The sequence below is a fragment of the Siniperca chuatsi genome, linkage group LG6, assembly GCF_020085105.1.
Source record: "Siniperca chuatsi isolate FFG_IHB_CAS linkage group LG6, ASM2008510v1, whole genome shotgun sequence".
Taxonomy (NCBI): domain Eukaryota; kingdom Metazoa; phylum Chordata; class Actinopteri; order Centrarchiformes; family Sinipercidae; genus Siniperca; species Siniperca chuatsi.
This window is the reverse complement of record NC_058047.1, coordinates 22345055-22364340: the sequence shown is the minus strand read 5'-3', so window position 1 is coordinate 22364340 and position 19286 is coordinate 22345055. Positions and strand designations below refer to the sequence as shown.

Sequence of the window (19286 nt, the reverse complement as noted above, 5' to 3'; positions counted from 1 at the left end):
GTCGTTATTAACAACAAACATGACGTTGTCAGGACTACATTCAGGTAGTCCCTACTGTATTGTGTACAATTTTGAGGTACTTGTACTTTACTTAAATACTTACATTTTATGCTGCTTTATAATTCTACTTCACAACATTTGAGAGGGAAATGTCTACGCCACTACATTTATTTGACAGTTATATTTAGGTTACTTTGCAGATTAAGATTTTACATACAAAATATATAGCCATCTTGTAAAATATAATGCAGTGTTATAAAATAGTTAAAACTACCTCTACCTCAACTAGCTACAATATTAAAATGCTGCTTACATGTTACCGCATCAGTAACAGTCATTAAATCGTATAATTAAATATTATAATTTTATAAATTGATTTATAAAATTACTTTTTACCAAGTAAGATTTTGAATGCAAGACTTTTACTTGGAGTATTTCTACAGTGTAGTATTTTTACTTTTACTTAAGCAAATAATCTGAATCCTTGTTCCACCACTGACTGCACATTTGACACAAATAAATAACTTTGGTGCAAAACGGCACATCAAAAAGGAGGTGGTGATTATTAGATATCTCCCTGACATTTGACATATAGAGTAGGTGTGATTCAGAGATTGAGCAGAATGGGGTTATCCGGGGAGTGCACCACTTCTGCACCCACACACAAACGCACATGCATGTGCTCTCTCTCTCTCTCTCTCTCTCTCACACACACACACACACACACACACACACACACACAAGGTTATCCCCAGTACAGCTACATTTCAAAACCTGTTATTGTCATGAATGTTGTCCCTGTTTACAAAAGAAAAATATGCAAAATACAAATTTTACACTGATCAAGCTCAGAAGAAAGAGTGTATTATTATTTCAATTACAAAGTTTAATAACAGTGTGTGACTACTGTCATAACTACATCTACTGTAAACTAACCATGTTAGTTGGTCACATAATCGCACAAAGGGCAGGTTGAGCTGGACAGATCTGTATGGTGAATAGACTCTCTGTATTTTGTTGCTAGGGCAAGATGTTTCACTTGGCAATAAGGTAAAAAAAAAAAAGAACACACACACACACACACACATAGCCTGAACCACAAGTTACAACAATGACTTGCTGCGTGTGAAGGCTTAAGAAAACCTTATTTAAAATGTTCAATATACTCAAGGGTTTTGATGCTCAAGCAGCATCAAACTATATCAACCCCTATGCTGTGGATGTAATTAGGGCAAAGAGAAGGGATCTAGTTTATGGGATCTCACATACTGAGGATCTACTGGATCTTCTCGTCACAGAGGGGGTCATGACAGCAGCAAAGAGATCCATCATCTTGACCATTAGGACTCGCACAGATCAAAACTCCAGGGTCCTGGACATCCTGGAGGCCAGAGGTGAAAGGGCATGTCGGAAATTCTTCCATCCGTGTCTTATGCTGGCAGAACCCGACCTCTATCGGCGAATCAAGACCTATGTGTGTGGTGTGAATGAACGTATTCGAGACACAAGGAGACAGCTGATTGGATATTTGCTGGAGAGGGACCAGGAGGGGATGGATAAAGTTACTGATAGAATTGTCACTCAGAAGACTCATACTTTATTTGCCACCAAAGAAACTAAGAAATCTAGCCCTGAAAAGGAAGACAGAAGCACTGTGTCAAAATCAGAGGAGCATAAACCAGCACAAAGTAAATCAGATAATTTCATCCACATGATTGCTGCAGATGGAGAGCTAGTACTGCTGGAGGAGCTGTTAGAAGACACTGATATTAACATTGTGAATTCCTCCAATGAGACTCTGTTACATATAGCTGCTGAGTTTGGTCACCTGTCCATCATTGAGCTCTTGATCCGTGAAGGAGCCAGACTGGACCTGCAGGATATTAAGGGTCACACAGCTCTTCATAGAGCAGCCAGCAAGGGTCACACTGAGGCAGTCAGGGCTCTCATACAGGCTGAGGCACCCATCTACACTCAGGATCTACAAGGCAAAACCCCCGTTCACCTGGCAGCGGAAAATGAGCATCTGAATTCTGTGAAAGTCCTGGTGAAGGAGGAGAACAAACGGTCTGAGAGCTACATGCAGGACATGTTTCTTCACACGGCAACCATGGAAGATAACTGGAGGCTGGCTGAGATGCTGCTGCAGAGCGGGGCCAGAGTCGATGCCAGAAACAACCATAAACAAACAGCTCTGTTTTATGCAGTTTCCAGGAATAATGAGAAAACAGTGACAGTCCTTCTAAACGCAGGGGCTAAAGTTGACTGTGATGTAATAAATGAAGCTCTTAAGCTCAATGAAGAATCAATTCTCCGTCTGCTGCTTGGTGAGTTTTTTCACAAAAGACTATGACCTTATTTAACATCTTGAAGTGTGCTACATCACCATGCTCTAATTTTTTTGAAATGTTAATTGTACATAAATAAAGCATGAAGCTGCAAACATACAATATTTTGTCTAATCCATAGATAATGTCAGAGCTCTGAGTGAAGAAGCGCTGGGCTCTGCTCTCTTCTCGGCTGTTAAACAGAACGATGATGGAGTTGTAACCGTTCTCATAGACAGCGGAGCAAATGTGAACATGTTAGACAAACAGGGGTACACTCCTCTCCTGTTGTCAGCTGAGCTGGGGCACACTGAAGTCTTCCGGTAAGGACTGAATTATGCTAAAACACAGTGATGTGGCTCTTACACACATTCACATTGAGGAAATCTGATAGCTAGTGTATTATTACAAACATGAAAAAGAAAGAAAAGGGACAAGACCTCAAGAAAGACAAAAAGCGACCAAGGCAAAGATGAATAACATCAGTGACCTCTCATAATTGCTCTGCAGTACATCCCAGAACTCCTGCCCTGATGTAACCCAGACCTGAAACTATTCATTGATGAGTCGATTGACAGACAATCAATCCAGTACCATTCTGTTAATCAATCAATCAATCATTTGTACCATTCCTCAAGAAAAAATGTCAAATATTCCCCAGTTCCATCCCCTCAACCAGAAGGATGTGCCGCTCTTCTGTGTCCCATGACCCTGACATATTTGATGATAGAATTTAAAGCCTATATGTGTGGAATTTGTGATTATAGCATCGCTTAAAATATCCTGGTGGTATACATAACAATCTTGTGACAGTCCAAGTGAAAACAGCCCTTCATTTTCAGTGTTCCTGGGTCAGCTCTGTGTGGAGGAGGGGGTGGGGCTGCTGCACACATTGCCGACTGCCACAAAGTTTTTTTTATACTACCATAAGGGGACACCCGTGTAAAATATTGTTAACATAGTGGCTTTAAAATGTTCTGTTGTTATATTTTTATGATTTTTGCAAACAGCAAGTGACAGTGATGTACAGTATACAACAGAACATAAATTATAAACATATCTAAACATTCAACACACGCAGTACATACACATTGACACAAATATAATGTCCATATGCTTTTTCCTATATCAAATCATATATTCTATATGTCCATTACTGCAGCTCTTTCTTGCTACTGATCATGTACCATATGTCTTTATATATATCCAAAATTTACTTTGTCCAATATGATTTTGTTGCTCACTTGCTAATAAGTCCAGATTTACTTTGAGTCAGTCCTTTTTCTGTAAGTATTGGTGAATCTTAAATAGTGACCTTTTTTTAATTTCAGAGTGCTAGTGGCAAAACAGGCCAAACTGGATGCTACTTTATCCGACCTCTCCTCAGCGTTGCACCTGGCTGTCCACAGTGGCAGTGTGCCCATAGTGCAGACGTTGCTGGAAAGGGGATTAGACCCCAACATTACTGGACCTAAAGCCCAAACCCCTCTACACCTGGCAGCTCAGTGCAATAGGCCAGAATTTGTTGATCTGTTGCTAAGAGCTGGAGCACAGGTAACTGTCAAACCAGTTGGTCATTAATGTCCATTTTGTAGATGTTTATGTTTGGGTAGACTGAGAGTTGTGTGCCATTTCTAGGTAAATGCAGTAGCCCAGGATGGACTGACCCCTCTGCATATAGCCAGTCAGCAGGGCCATGCAGACCCAGTGATCCAGATTCTTCAAGGCAAGGCAGACCCAGGAGTCAAAGACAGGGTAGGGAGGACAGCCTTGCACTGGGCAGCCTCTTCCAAGGGAGAAAGCTGTGTGGTAGACTTGCTGCTGTCGGCCAAAGCCAACCCAAACACCACTGATAACGAGAAAAAAACTGCCCTCCACCTAGCTGCTGAGGAGGGGAAAGTAGATGCTGTGACTTCACTATTGTCCCACAAGGCAAAGGGAGGGGCTAAAGACATGGATGGCTCCACACCTCTCCATTACGCAGCCGCTGGTGGGCATGCCAGCGTGGTTTCAGCTCTTCTACAGTTACTCAACAACAAGGGGATAGAGGAGAGGAATGCATGGAGGAAAACGCCACTTCATGCTGCAGCTGAGAAGGGCCACGATAGTGTAGCTGTGCTACTCCTGGAGGCCGGGGCAAAGATCAACAGCACCGATCACAGCAAAGACACTCCTCTGCACTGTGCTGCACGAGGTGGACACCAGGAGGTAGTAAAGAGGCTTGTAAACTGGGGCCAAGCTGGGCACACGGGACGGCAGAAGAAGGTGAATCTGCAGGCTACCAATAATGTGGGGAAGACACCACTGCAGGTGGCAGAGAGTGGAGACACACCAGAGCATGAGAACGTTGCAACTTTACTCATGAGAAAGATGTTTCTTATCAAATAAAAGGGGAGACGTTGAGAGAGCAAACAACAGGAAGTGCAAATATAGCTCAATGATATTATTACCTTTTATCTATCAATATGTTCAGGAACTCAAATCACTGATGAAACCATATCTCAACCCTTGCATCACATCTTGTGGAAGTTGTTGGAGTCTTTTTTTTTGTATGACTTATTGATAGAAACAAAAAATGAATACAGAAACAAAAGCATGAAGTAGTGTAATTCTTGTTTAGACATTAGAATAGACTTCAAAGGCTTGTTGTTGGGCTTTTATCTTTGGTAATGAAGCAAATACTCCTCAATCAGAAAATGCTATGTCACAATAATGGGTTGAAACACTTTCACTCAAACATGGTCTAAAGTATAATGTTATTATGTAAAACATGTTTTGAGCAAATGCAAAAAATATTGCACAGAAACAAATAAAACATAAATATCTCAGAGAAATCAAAAACCTGTAGGCAACTTCAATGTAAAAAACCCTCATGTTTACTGTAATGTTGACATTTTCAAAATATTGCTGCCAGATTCCATTGAATGGACGCAGGAGAGTGTCATGAAAATACTTTTTTACCGGTCAGTTATAAATTGTTCCATAATGCATTTTTTTTTAAATTTATAAAGTGTTTTATTAAATGGTCATTTAAATTATCCTACTAAACGTATTTGTTAAAAGTGTTAAATGATAAAAAATGTTATATAAAGCATTTAATGATCATTTTCATTTTTAAATGCAAATGTGATTAATCCCTTGATTCATTGTTCAACAATTCAATGTTATATACATTGTTGTTAGGTGTGTGAGTATAAATAGTAACAGTTATATAAATAGGCTAGATAAAATGAAATTTAAATGTAGTCTAAAGTCAGCTGAAGCTAATGTGAGGCATCAGTAGTTGCAGTTAGTCTAATCGTGGGGATCTTCTTCTTGGATTAGGAAATACATTTGCAACTTCGTAAACATATGCTGTTACAGTGGATGTATTGGATTTTTTATGGGGGGGTTATAAGTATGCACTGATCTAACGTTTTCTCTCCTAATGCCTATTGGGTTTTATCTTTCAGAAAAACAAATCTGACTCCATTGTAATGATAACCGCTGAGAGGCACAAATGGGCTTTGCTCAGCAACTTAACTTTGTATATTTGATTTCATTTTAATAATTGCTTCATGTTGTTTCTACATACAAACCAAACGAACAGAAACACGTCTGTAATGATTGTGGTTGAACAGGTAAGTGCGCTTTTAATGACGTTGAGAGTTGCTCTCGCGGTATGTTAGCAGCACGTGACGGCTACTGCGTGTCACGTGACGTTGTTTTGTTAGAGCCGCGGTCCTGTAGACTGTCTGGAGTGAAGTTGAAATGGCAAGAAACGAGGAGAAGCAACAAGGGAGATTGAACAGATTATGGCTTCAGAAAGAGAGAGAGGGTAAGCAGCAAGTTGCCAGAACATACACTGTAATTTAACTAATATTTGGCCAATAAAAACACGCTGCTGTACGGGCAGCTAGCCTTAACTGTTAGCAGTGGTGCTAACTCACAGTTGTCATTAGCTCCATCTGGTTAAAATTTTAAAAATACTACGGTAAATAACTACCGTTAAGTTGCTGCCTGGATGAGCAAATGTTCCCGTAATGTTTTTTATCATCCGCCTTGTAAGAGGTTGTTATATTGTAATATTAAAAGCTAACGTAGTCATCCCTTCCTAATAGTGCTATTATTTATCCTAACAGCTAGCATTCAACGTGTTGCTCAGAGTAAATACTGAGCACCTTGAGGCACTTAAACTAATGTTTTCTTTCAATATTTCATGTACAGCGGGTCGCCTGAAAGATGTACATGAGCGGAGACCCAAGCTGGTAATGAAGACGTAATAAATTATCAAATTGTCAACACTGACTTCACCTCATTTCACTTTTACTTGGATTAGCTTGTTTCAGCCACCCCTTTTCTTCACAGTCTACTCTTAATTCAGCTTCCTCTGTGAAAAAGTGGATCCCCAGCATCAAGAAAGAAATAGAGTATTACTTGCAGGTAAGTGAATTGTTAGTAATGTGTAAAAGGGATTATACATAGATGGTTTCTAATGACACTTAGTTTCCTGCCTAAAGAAGAATGTCTGTTTTTGTCTGTTCCCTCTCAGCAATCCCAGCTGTCTCACTACCCAGAGAGGAAGATAGCAGAGTTCCAGCTGCACATCGACGCTTTAGAAAAAGAGTACAAAAGCTTCATTGCCAAACTACGAGTTCTTAACCCCTCCTGCAAACATAAGCCATGGACTCCTCGAGCGTACTGCAAAAGGAGAGGAGACACACAAGACTCTCCAAGTATTGGTCAGTGTGTTAAAGGTTAAGACTAATCTCCTACATACAGTAAAAACATGTCATGTGTTCTTATTAGCCAACAGCTTCTAGATATATATTTTAAATCATCATCCTGTTTGTTTGCAAGTTGACAATAGTACCAGAATTACAAGTAGCTACAGGTTTAGCATGGCTAAATATCCCGACGAAGGGGTAGATTAGATTAGATTAGAGTATATTAGCCTTTATTGTCTCCTTTAGGAAAAACTTGTTTGGGGCATTTGAGAGAACACAGTTGAAGTAGCAGCACACATGTACAATCAAACTACAGTTAACATGCAGTATCACACACAGATCTATAAACACCAGAACTAGGGGTGGGCGATATGGCCAAAAATTTGGATATGCAACAAGTTATATTAACTAATATTTAGTGTTTAGAGTTTCCTAGACGCACGTGAAGGCAGTAGACTCCTCTGCCAGATAACTGGTTACCAGTTACTTTTATCTTTGGTAATGAAGCAAGTATGTAGTAATGAAACTCCTCTTTTTCCATGTCCAAAACTATTCATGCCAATAATAAAATCCCAGTCATGAAACAGACCTCCATGAAAGGGTTGAATGGGGAAAGGAGAATTTTCTCTTTGGGTCAAATGTTTCAAATCAGAAATATATACTCTTAACGTAAATTAGCCGTGAATCTTACAGCAAAAGAAAGAATCTGTATAAACATGGCCACTTTCATTCAAAAGAGATGATATTTAGTACATTCATTTTAAGCTTGGTTCATTGGTCGGACAGTCAGTCGGTCCGCCACTTTGTTCCAGACTAAAATATCTCAACAACTATTAGATGGATCGCCATGTCATTTTGTACAGACATTTGTGTTCCCCAGTTGATGAATTCTAATTACTTGGTGATACCCTGACTTTTCTTCCTGTGCCACCATTAGGTTGGCATGTGGTTATTGAGTGAAATGTCTCAACTGGATGACATGAAATTTGGTACAAACAGTTAATCCTCCCTCAGGATGTATTGTTATCATGTGCTATGGTGATCCCCTGACTTTTCATCAAGTGCCATTATCAGTTCAAAATTTTACTATGTCCAATACAGCCTCAGATGTACTTCGCATTTAGTGCTAATTAGCTAATGTTGGCATGCTAACACGCTAAACTAAGATGGTGAACATGGTAAACATTATACCTGCTTAACATGTTAGTATTGTCAGTGCAATCATATTATCTTAGTGAGGTAAGCATTAAGTACAGCCTCGGCTGTAGACTCTTAGTTTTGTTTATTAACACTTTGCATATTTCACATCTACTATGAGGTTGTGATGTTCAGTGTTGTGTTTCTATTTTAATTTGCAATGTAGTTGAAAATCCCAGGGATATTAGTCTGTATTTCACACACCCGTTATCGACAAAAGTTCTGCAAATATGCAAGGTGTCCTGGATGATTATTGTCTGATGAAGGTAACCGGGTAATGAAGGTAACAGTAGACTCCTCTGCCAGATAACTGTAGGACAAGTAGATCCTTGGGAGTGTGTAAAAATGAGTAGGTATTGGACTTTGGACCCAATGTGTTATTGTTAGACTTGCAAAGACTTGTTTGGAGTAATTTTATGGTAGTTTACAGACTCGATCAGGCAGATTCCATCTACAAGCACACAGAAACTGCTAATCATTTTTTCTACTGATAATGCTGATTCCCCCCTTTTACCATCCAGGCTTCTTGCTCTTGTTTCCTCTTTGTCATATTAAAAACAGTATATTTTGTCCATTATATACATTACATATCTTACCTCGTATCCCCTCTGAGATGCTTTGTGCTCTCTGCAGATTCTCTTGATCACTGATCATTGATTATTTTTGGGAATGTCCAGTAGAAAAAAGCCCTCTCTGCCAGACATAACTGTATAACCTTAATTTGCTATTACTTGTCTAATCTCCATCTTTCTGACTGAATTTCATTTGGGGTGAACTATTCCTTTAAGACACCAGTAGATGACCTTTTATATATCTTCACTTTCATTTATAGTGAAAAATCCTCAGCCCTGTGAATCACATGATGATAGCAGGCAGTGGACTGGAGGAGAGAGTGACTTGGCCTGCAATTGGACAAGATGTCACAAAACCTCAGCCCCTGAGAGACAGATACCTCTCAGCCATTCGGAGACCCCTGTCCCCACCAACCAGATCTCAGAAACTTCAGAGGCAGTCTATGCAGACCAGGACCAGCCCCTCTCCTTTGACCATACAAGGCTAGCGGTGGCAGCTGCTGCGTTCAGAGGACCGTCACTTCAGCGAGGCTCCTCTCAGACACAGAGCCTAGTCAGGATGCTGCAGTCTGGCCTGCCAAACCTTGTTAACGCTTCATTAAGGCAAACATCTTCAACCCAGAGCAGAAAAACAGAGAATGATGATGGGGCAACGATGGGATCTGTTGTTGGACAGAAAAGTGACGTCCAAGACCATAAGTCAGACTGTGAATCGGCAGAGAGGATACCTGGGAAGTCATCCCACACTGGGACAACAGAGGAGAGGACAGGTCATGTCCTGGGACTAGACTGTTACTCTTCTTCTGATGAGGAGTGTGACACGTGATATTGTTTTGATCATGAAATATATTGGTCCACATTTTTCTACATTTTGAATTACAATAAAGTGTTTTTATGGAACCTCTTGTTGCTCTGTGTTCATTCAAAGGCTTCCTAAGTGGTGGTGGGTTATATGGATAAAATTAATATCACAATAATTGTCACAGCATTTTTGAGAATTGCATATAAGAAAATAATTAGTCTTTTAGCATTTTAGTATAACAAAATCCTGTAACCAAAAAAAGGCCTACATTTTCTCAAATATTTAAGATGTGACAGATTTTAGTGAGATGTGACTATGAGAGATATGAGATATGAGGACTGTGAATCACGATGTCTTGATATGAAAATGTTATAGACAAAAGCTGAATAATTGATATTGAGTTAAAAGCCTACTCACAAGACCTGCTGTGTAAGGGAAACGATATGTCTGCAAGAAAGACATGAGTAATGTCATTAATTTTATGTTGAGAAGTTCATTGTAATTTTCAGGTACTACTCCATTTGTGTAATCAGTCATCATGACCACAACTACCTCCATTATGCAACAGAAAGGAGGGAAACTATGAGAAACTGACAGTAATGTTTAGACTTGCTGATTCAGTGATTCATTTTTGTGTCTTTGTCTGGTTATATTAACTGGAGCAGCAGCATTGAACACGAACTGGTTAGACCCCAAAACCCCACCCTCCCACTTAACCCGCTGCTGGTGCTGCTGGTGCGGGGACCGCTTTCAGCATGACACTTCTGGGAAACCGGCACATCAGCTTCTAGAGTGCAGACACCCTGTGCAGTTTATGGTTAAGTTTGACGTAGTTACCGTTTTAGTTGGAGCTCTGTATGCACACTGCAAGGTGGGTTCCCCTTTGTCTCTGCAGGGGCCTGGAGAAACAAAACAAAACTTTTGCAACAGCAGACAGGGCCGAGAACTTTGGAGTTTCCTTTGCAGTTACCAAAATACACACAAAAAACACCAAATTAAGTTTTACGCAATATACAAGACTGGCTTAGCTTCACAATTGATGTAAATCATAATGAATCAGTTTGCTTAAGTTGTAGTGTAGGCCTGTGTGAGACAGCACTGCTGCAGCCCCCTCCACTGCAAGGCTGTTCCATCTCTGAGGTCGGAAAGATGCCCTTTATCCTAAATCACCAAAGCCCACCAAACAGCGCTAAGTAATAGCTGTAAACTGATTTTCTTGATTAATTAACAGATAAGAACTACTCTTATGGAAACTGTTGCAACCACAAAGAAGGCACATCGTAATTGCTGCTTATCCTTGGAAACAAACCCAAAAGTGGCAGTAAGACCACAATGATATTAACTCTTCACAGAGTGGGTAGGAAAGCGGTGTGCATGTTCTGCTTTCCTGTAAGCTCGTCTCTGAGGTATTGGTTGGGGTTATGTCTCACCTCTGTAAAGTATCTCTGTCTCTCGCTACCAGCTTTTCATAAGCAGCCAGCACGAAAGCCAATGTAGAGACATATATTCTTTTCATGTGGCAGGAGCATCTTCCCACCAAGAATATGCTGTGTACTACTGAAACTGCTCTATCACTGTTTACTAACATGCTGTGCCTCATAAAGACTGATAGAATAATACATTTTAATAATAATTAAACATCAAATTCAAGGACTTTCTAGGCCCAGTTCCCTCAAATTCAAGGACCCAACACGGCATAGAGACACGGATCAAGGTTAATTACTGTTACAACACTGAGAATTTTTATAATGAGAACTAGCGGGCTTTACAGAAGCTCGCAGACAACAATTAAAAAGAAGAGAGAGGTTTGAATGTGTGATCACTTCTCAGTTGTGCTGTGGTGTTACAGTGATGTTACTTTAATTTAAAAAAAATATCAAAAGAACTTCAATTTCTATTCTTGCGCAAAATATATAAATTCAAGCACTTTCAATGACCCATGTCTATTTATGTCTATTTTCAAAAACGTTCAAGGCATTGATTTTTTCCCCACAGTTGTTGAACGAACTTTTCAGATTCAGTTTTGTTTCCCCAAGTTAAAATGTAACCTGGGCCACAAGTCCTCTTAGATTGCATGTCAAATTCTGGGCAGCTGGCCGTGTTAGTGGTTGCTCAATCTTTCCTTTCGTGGAATTGGTGAAAACGTCTCTGTCTGATGATGTCTTGATGGTGGTTAGTGAGGCAGGGTCAGCTGAAACCTCTAGCTTCCTTTCCCTTCAGACTACATGCTACAGTTTTCTATATGCACACTGCAAAAACAAAGTTGAACCAGTAAGCACACAAAAGATCGAAAGCTTAATACACTTAGTTATAAGTAAATACCATGCAGCAAGTACTCATAAATACTTTGCAGCAATGCAGACCAGAGGAAAGATGTGTAAGTTAATGATAAGTAGCATGAACTTGTCTTGAGTACATGGTGTTTGTGTGGGAGGTGTTTGTGGGTGGTGAATGTCTTGACAACTGAAGCTTCTTTTTTTTAAGACAGAGGTGCTCAGATACAAGTACACACCTCCTTCATGCAGAGGCGATAGCTGCACACACAGTTTGTCTCACAGCAGGACCTGCATCATGAGCTGTGACCAGACCTATCCGTTCCCACAGGTGTTTCTTGTGGATAGAAGTGGAGGTCCTCAGCACTCTGCCCAGCCACCGAGTCTCGTACCCTGCTGGTCCTTCCCGCCTGCCCAGGAGAGGGTCAGGGGCCATGGGAAGAGTCGGGGTTGCATGGGAGTCAGTCACGGCGTGGCCCTGGTCGTGCTGATGCTCTTCCTGCTTGTGTTTGCGGCCCTGGGCTTCGAAGCCTACCAGATTCACAACATGCAGACGGAACTGAGAGCGATGAGAGAGGTAAGGAGCCACTTGGTGTGATGGACATGGAGCAGCTTGAAATTCAGTGAGCGTTGTTTACCGAATTAATGAGCTAATAATGACTGCAGCAGTGTGTGTGTGTGTGTGTGTAAACAAATAGTTTTGAGGTTAACAACAGGAGAAATGGGACAGCAGTGTGTAGAATATGAGAAGCAGAGAAGAGCAACAGTTGCCAAGAAATAATAATAATAATGTCAATATTAATTGTATTCCTTTGTGTAGAATATTGCTTGTTATACAGTTTTAATGGGGGAAAGCTGCAAATAAAAATGGTGTGACTTCTCTAACCTTTGCTAGGGGTGATAGGGAGGTGTAAGGTGGGAGAGTGGAAAACCCAGCTGGAAAGTTATCACAACACTGCAAAGTAAATTGATAATAGATTCACTTTTTACTTTTCATTTGAAGAGTTAATGTATCTCAGCTCTGCCCTGACATTTAAAAATGCAAACCAAGGACTTAATCGTTTGATCTGTGGTCACCGGTCCAGTGAAACAGGATATCCTCTCTAACTTGTGCTCTCAGTTTTTCTTTTAGAAAAAAAGCACTGAGGTGCAGGCGTCTGTGTGATGTGGTACTGAGATTCCTCTGTTTCTCTTTTGTTTCACTGAAGGTTAAACCTGTGACTGAATATAACACAGCTCAGAAGCAAATTGGTAAGTGTAAACACCTCTCACCACGCAAGAATTATTCCCAACAAAGGAAAAGAAGAGGTGATGTGACTCTAATCTGATGGCTGTTTCAGGTCTCTATGAACCTGAGTTGAATGGAAAAGAAAAAGACAACAGACCTGCCGCACACTTGATGGGTAACATAATAATAAAAATGTAACCTATATTATATGATTCAATAATCGACATAGGACTGAAAGAGGTAACATCACTTCTCTCCTCTTGCAGGGCGGATTGAAAAAAAAGAATTCCCTAACACTTTGCGGTGGGAGTCGCAGGTTGGTCGGGCGTTCACGTCAGGGGGAGTGGCATACCGGTTTGCTGATGGTGCTCTGCAAGTCAACGAGACCGGACTCTACCACATTTACTCACGAGTGGAGCTGATCTTTAAGGACTGCTCCCCTACATCCTCGTTTGTTCACTCTGTGTTTGTGAGGAGAGCAGAACGTCCCTCACCTGTGAAGCTGATGGAGGCCCACAGAGCAGGTTTCTGCTCTCAGCAGCCGGGACACTCCTGGACCACTGAGAGTTACCTCGGCTCCGCCCTGCAGCTGCAGAAACACGACAAAGTTTTTGTGAACGTATCGCACCCCAGTTATCTTAGTCATGCACATTATGCCAACTTCTTTGGTCTCTACAAGATCTGAAGAGTTGGGGCTTTGTGTTTTAGTGTCATAATTGTACTCCAGTGAATGTAAACTGCTCAGAATGTCTCAGGCAGGAGTGAATCTTACTCATCACTTTACCCGAATGATTCCTATGTTGAATGTGATTCTTATGACATATCATAACTGCACTGAATAGCATGAATATGAAAGGGTCTGCAATGTTAAATCCCAGAGAAAATATTGCACATGCACTCTTTATTGCCAGCTTTAAAATTGGAGGTGAAATAAATTGAAGCAATTTCCACACGTATGGATAAACAAATAGTGTGCCTTTTATAAATGCTGAGAGAATCGGTTAACACTAACACGGTGGTTTAGTTATAGCATTGTTAAAATATTTATTTTAGTGTGGATCTGACTCTTGTGATGTCTAAATGTGTGCTTATGAAAGTGAAAAAGTGTTATATGATGGTTGTTTGATTAAGTAAATAAAGAGATAATTTAAGTTGATTTTCATTTGCTGAAACAAGGAAATGCTTTGTTTATGAAACCTGACATTGTTTAATGTTTGCACATGCCATGTAATGAACACCCACATGAGTTTTGTTCATGACCACTGGAAAATATTATAATAATAAGACACCAACTCAAAGTTGGCTGTGCTCCTGGTAATGAACTAGATTTCCATATATTCCATTGAGGTACAGCAGAGGTCTAAAACAGAAGCAGATTTCTATTTTGAAAGAAAGACGCAGTTAAACTCTCCAAAGTAGCTACAATGTGTGTGTGTTGGGGGCGGGGCATTACCTGGTTAATTGAAATTTCAAAATTTTGCTAACAGACCATGGTGCAGTGCACTTGCATTGTTGCAGTTTAACACCCTCATTGCGCTGTTCTTTTTCAGTACACCACAAATACATATGTTAGTGGAGTGTGAGAAGAAGTGCAGGCTGGGCACAGCTGAGGGGACAAAACTGTGGCAGGTTTGACGTGTGGTTCCTTCCTGTGTGAATATCTCAAGGGTCTCGCTTCTGTGCAGGTCGATTTTTGTGAAAGAGTTTGTGCTTCCTTTTATCTACGTGGTAAACTTCTAAACTAATTTATGTTGATTTCTGTCTCAAGACCCGGTGTGCCGTTTTCCGAGGCACACTCCGAGATGCAGGTTTACTGTGTTGTTTAGACACCTATTTTTGAGTGGAACCACAGATTTGAAAGTGTTCAGGGTTTTTACTCAGCAACTTAATTAACCTCCATCTCATCTACTAACACCCAGTCTTCACTCAAATCTGCAATCAACAGACTTGTGGTTGCATCTTGTTCGAATAATCACTTTTTACTCATCACAGTACTGGCGGTTCAAAGTGATGCCTTGCCCAAAATCTCTCTTTTGACAAGAAAACCCTCAACCTCTGTAGAAACGTGTGCGCTATCTGTTTCCGAGCTTCTTGGACTCAGACAAGGCTCCACAATCCTCTTATCTGGATCCTTTTGGATCCATATCTGCATCATATTACACACAGAGACAAGAATGGTCATTTTTCGAGAGTATCTAATTGCTAGGAGAATAAGCTTTATACCAGGATGAACTGTGCAAATTTTCATGTGAGTAACCCTTAGGGCCATTTCAATTTATCATTTTGCTGTTACTTCTTTATTCTTTCCATCCCTCCTTAGTAATTTCTTTATGATGCTAGTTGCACAGACTGAAACATTTTACAGCACATGTCCATTTGAAACTGATGCGTTTTATAAAGGGCAGCCCTTTAAGACTACATAAACAGCCATTTGATACATGAGTTCACTTGACTTAGGCAGTCTGTTATTTTGAAGTTTAAAACCACACAATGAGATAAAGCTAACATAGGTTTGACAAGTAACTGTGTGGTAACTCAGTGCCTTCGCAAGATATGGGCTGAGGCTTTCTATACCACCCAATGGAAAGTCAAATAATTTGCACAGCAATCATGTAAAGCATCTGAACAGTTTTCTCACCACAGTCATACCAGAGCTTGTGCGACTTTTGCACAAAAGTTAATGATGAAAGTTGGCTCACAGATTGATTTAAAGGGTTCACATTCATTCAAGTCTGCCTTAAAACAATACTGACGTGCCCATATGTACATTCAAAGAGTTATTGGCTGCTGTAATTGTCCATGCTGGCCGTGAAACGATCCCTTCCTAATACAAATTCAAAGTAAGAGATCAAGGACAAAATTCACTGTCCTTTTTTCTGGGCCAAAGTTCAAACACAGCCAACATGACAGAATAAAGAGGGATTTTGTACTTGTTAATTTGTATTTGTAAAAAACTGTAACTTTCTACAGCCAGTGTGGAGAGAAGAAACAATCACGACAACCAAAACTGTTTTAATGTACATACTGTATGGGCATGTGAGTATTGTTTTAAGGCAGACTTGAAAAAGTTAGTTGGCAGGGGTAAAATGTCACACAGGCTCCAATTACCCTATGGTAGTGGCAGAAGTATGTGGACATCACTGTCTAGATACTTGTGTGTACTCTGGCGCTGGTTTGCATTCTGGGTTAGTGTCTTACTTTCAGTTTAAGCCCCTGAAAATTGGGCTTCAAATCTGAAGTATTTTTCTACAACATTAAATATTCATGACGAAATAAACAACATCAAAGTAAAAAAATATATATCTTTAAGTTTAACATTCAAAAAGCCCGTTATTCTGCTACTGTGTCCAAACAATCTACCAACTGTCAGATTCTGATTCATATGTTCCTCAGATCCTGATTTATGTACCGTGTACGTGACATCACCTTTTTCCAACTGAGCTCTACCCACTAAAAACCAGTGAGAAGAGACAATAACAGAAAGACTCTGATAGGAAATATGCAAAACTCATGTAACTTTGGCAGAAAATAGTGTGCTCATGTAGGATCAGTCATAGTTAGAAGGTGATTAAGAAAATACATTTTCAGGGCCTTTAAAGGAATCTTAATGATACATCATACAGTGATATTTTAGACAATAATGTGCTTCCAACTTTGTGGCAACACGGGAAGGTCCTCTCCTCTTTCAACATGACAATGCCATCGTGAGGTCCATAAACAATCATGTTTCCAAGTTTGCTGTGGAAAAACCTGACTGGCCTGTACAGAGCCCTGACCTCAAACCCATCCAATACCTTTGGGATGAACTGGAATGCAGACTCATAGCCAAACCTTATCGCCCAACACCAGTGGTCGACCTCAGTGATGCTCTTGTGGCTTAATGGAAGCAAATCCCTGCAGCCAACATCTGGTGGAAAGACTGAAACCAGAAGGGTGATCAATGCACATGGCCTTAAAATGAGCTGTTCAACAATCACTCATGGGTGTAATGTACAGGGGTCCATGTACTTGTGTGTGTGTAAAAGTTGTAACAAGCTGCAGATGATACTGTATGACCCATGTTCTACCATTGTGTCAAGGAAAAGCTGAGGAGACAGAGGGCAAACTGAAACGAAATGCTGAGTACCATCTTCACCATCTATCAAATATTTAATGAATTGTATTTTTGAATATGACTGGGCAATAGCAGCAAGAAATAAAGGAAGACAACAAGAAAAAAACTTTTTATCCAGTTATTCCTGGGCACTGCACTGATGTTCTGTCATAACTTCCAATGAAGTGCTTCTTTACAACAGGACAACATATACTGTATATCACACGTCTTAGTCAGTGCAGTCTTTATCAAACTGATACAGTCACACAAAAATCAAACATTACACTCCTTGTTCTCTATCATGCATGAATATAAATGCACTTTTATCATGAATAAAAAAAATGTTAAACTGTGGCACTCCACGTGCCATTCAAATAACAGTGTTTACTAAAAAGCCCAAGAAGTCGTATTTTGTAAAAGATGTGGAAAGAAGGGGCTTAAATCCACCTATCAGGTTAGGACACTCTTGTCATTTTAACCTTTGGACCCTTTGAAATTCAAATCCACCCCTTTTACATTTGCATGTACAAACTCTAATGCAAAAATGGACACACTTTGGATTTAATTAAATCCTCCTAATAAATGTTCAGATGAGATCCGTTTTTTAAAAATGCCATTATTAACCTCTAAAGTCAGAACTCTCAGCCTGCACTAAATGTCATTTATATTATGCTGATGTATCATAGTGTACTTCACTACTTCTAAACAAAAGCGCACATGCTGCAGAATTGAGGAAAAATCATATACAGGTACAAATCCAAACTTAAACATTTACTACTTTGGCGCCCTTCACTGGTAGTATCAAAAAAGACACTGGCAGATAGTAATGCAACGTCAACCTGAGGTGAGCAGAGCTATGCTGGAAACTACACGAGGTCACCAAACTTCATGTATTTACCAACACTGCAACAAAGCAAACAATCACAAATGACCATATGTAAATTTAAACAATTTAAATTAAAAAAAAAATAAAATACTGGTATTCAATTCTCAACACTCAATATTTTAAATAGTTTTAAATTGGAAACTGTATTTGGTGTTTCAAACTTTCCTCGTGCAGTTTATATTTACGCCACCAGAGGGCGCCAAATATCATCTAATGTAATTCCACTCCGTCGCGCTCCGCCTGGCCAAATCACAGACACACCTGCACTGGATGCGGGACTGCGCTTGACCACATGTTTGTGATGCGAGCTGTATTCGGTTACTGTTACTTGACATGTTGGTGTTTACCTGAGCTACACAGCTTCAGCTTGTCCAAGTCGAGCAAACGTGAGCTTTGTTTAAAAGTTAAACAGTTAAAAGCGGTGCGTGTCAAGCCTAGTAGGTAAATGTATTACATTTCTATGGGATGCGAGCGGTTCACTTTCAGCCGACAGCGTGGATGCGCGTCAAAACCAAAACCTCAAAACACCCACACGTTGTTTTGACGCAGGTGAATTCTCTAGAAAAGCAGCAGTTTTATTACATTCGCTCCCCGGTTTGGCACATCTCGGCTGCTGTACCCTGACTAGATTCTGTCAGCGTATTTTTTAGACCAATTGCTTAGTCAGACCATGGTGTCATACATAATTTGCTCAAGGTGATGTCTTCAAATTGCTAAAGACATATAAGTTACAATCATACAAAACGTGTTTCATTACCAGAAATGATGTCGGACAGTGTAGGCTACGTGTCCACAGTCAGGTGTAATATACCATGTAGCCTACGTACAGTTATAAAATAAAAAAAAAGTCTAGTGTTGTCAGTAGGCTACGTATCTTAAGATAAAATGTTAAACACATAGTTTGACATTTGCACATGGAGGATGCACTTTTGCCAGTTAATCCAGTTTTTGCAGTGAATTATTTAAACATAAGTGCTTTTGTCCCTTTTTTTATCTGAGGTTGAAGCTAAATGTATTAGGCAACCTACATTTACAACAGGCTAATTTGAATCAGTACAGCCATATGAAATAAGAACATGAATAATGTTACTTTGACTGTCTGGTTTCTGCTTGATATAATCTTTAGAAACTTGTTTCTGAAACTCACTGAAAAACAAGGACTCTCATATCATATATCATGATACATCTGAAATGAGAAAGAT

General features: G+C 40.0%; 3 protein-coding genes across 4 annotated transcripts; all 3 read left to right on the top strand.

Moving 5' to 3' along the window:
* The first annotated feature begins 1104 nt into the window (after window positions 1-1104).
* Window positions 1105-5432, top strand: LOC122878278 (CARD- and ANK-containing Inflammasome Adaptor Protein). Its single transcript, XM_044200863.1, has 4 exons — window positions 1105-2327; window positions 2470-2650; window positions 3659-3881; window positions 3966-5432. Exons 1-4 carry the CDS (start codon window positions 1154-1156, stop codon window positions 4713-4715), a joined length of 2328 nt encoding a protein of 775 aa, XP_044056798.1. The 5' UTR covers window positions 1105-1153; the 3' UTR covers window positions 4716-5432.
* Window positions 5433-5984: 552 nt separating this feature from the next.
* si:dkey-86e18.1 (uncharacterized protein LOC557342 homolog) lies at window positions 5985-9702 on the top strand. 2 transcript variants are annotated; one of them, XM_044200864.1, is made up of 5 exons: window positions 5985-6144; window positions 6534-6574; window positions 6675-6749; window positions 6859-7063; window positions 9063-9702. In XM_044200864.1, the coding sequence occupies exons 1-5, from the start codon at window positions 6078-6080 to the stop codon at window positions 9626-9628; spliced, it is 954 nt and encodes a 317-aa protein (XP_044056799.1). In that variant the 5' UTR covers window positions 5985-6077; the 3' UTR covers window positions 9629-9702. The 2 variants fall into 2 exon arrangements, with proteins under 2 accessions (XP_044056799.1, XP_044056800.1); XM_044200865.1 differs by having other exon boundaries at window positions 5986-6144; window positions 6859-7048.
* Window positions 9703-12094: 2392 nt separating this feature from the next.
* faslg (Fas ligand (TNF superfamily, member 6)) lies at window positions 12095-14261 on the top strand. The gene is made up of 4 exons (XM_044200862.1): window positions 12095-12454; window positions 13086-13128; window positions 13218-13280; window positions 13372-14261. The coding sequence occupies exons 1-4, from the start codon at window positions 12176-12178 to the stop codon at window positions 13788-13790; spliced, it is 804 nt and encodes a 267-aa protein (XP_044056797.1). The 5' UTR covers window positions 12095-12175; the 3' UTR covers window positions 13791-14261.
* The last annotated feature ends 5025 nt before the right edge of the window (window positions 14262-19286 follow it).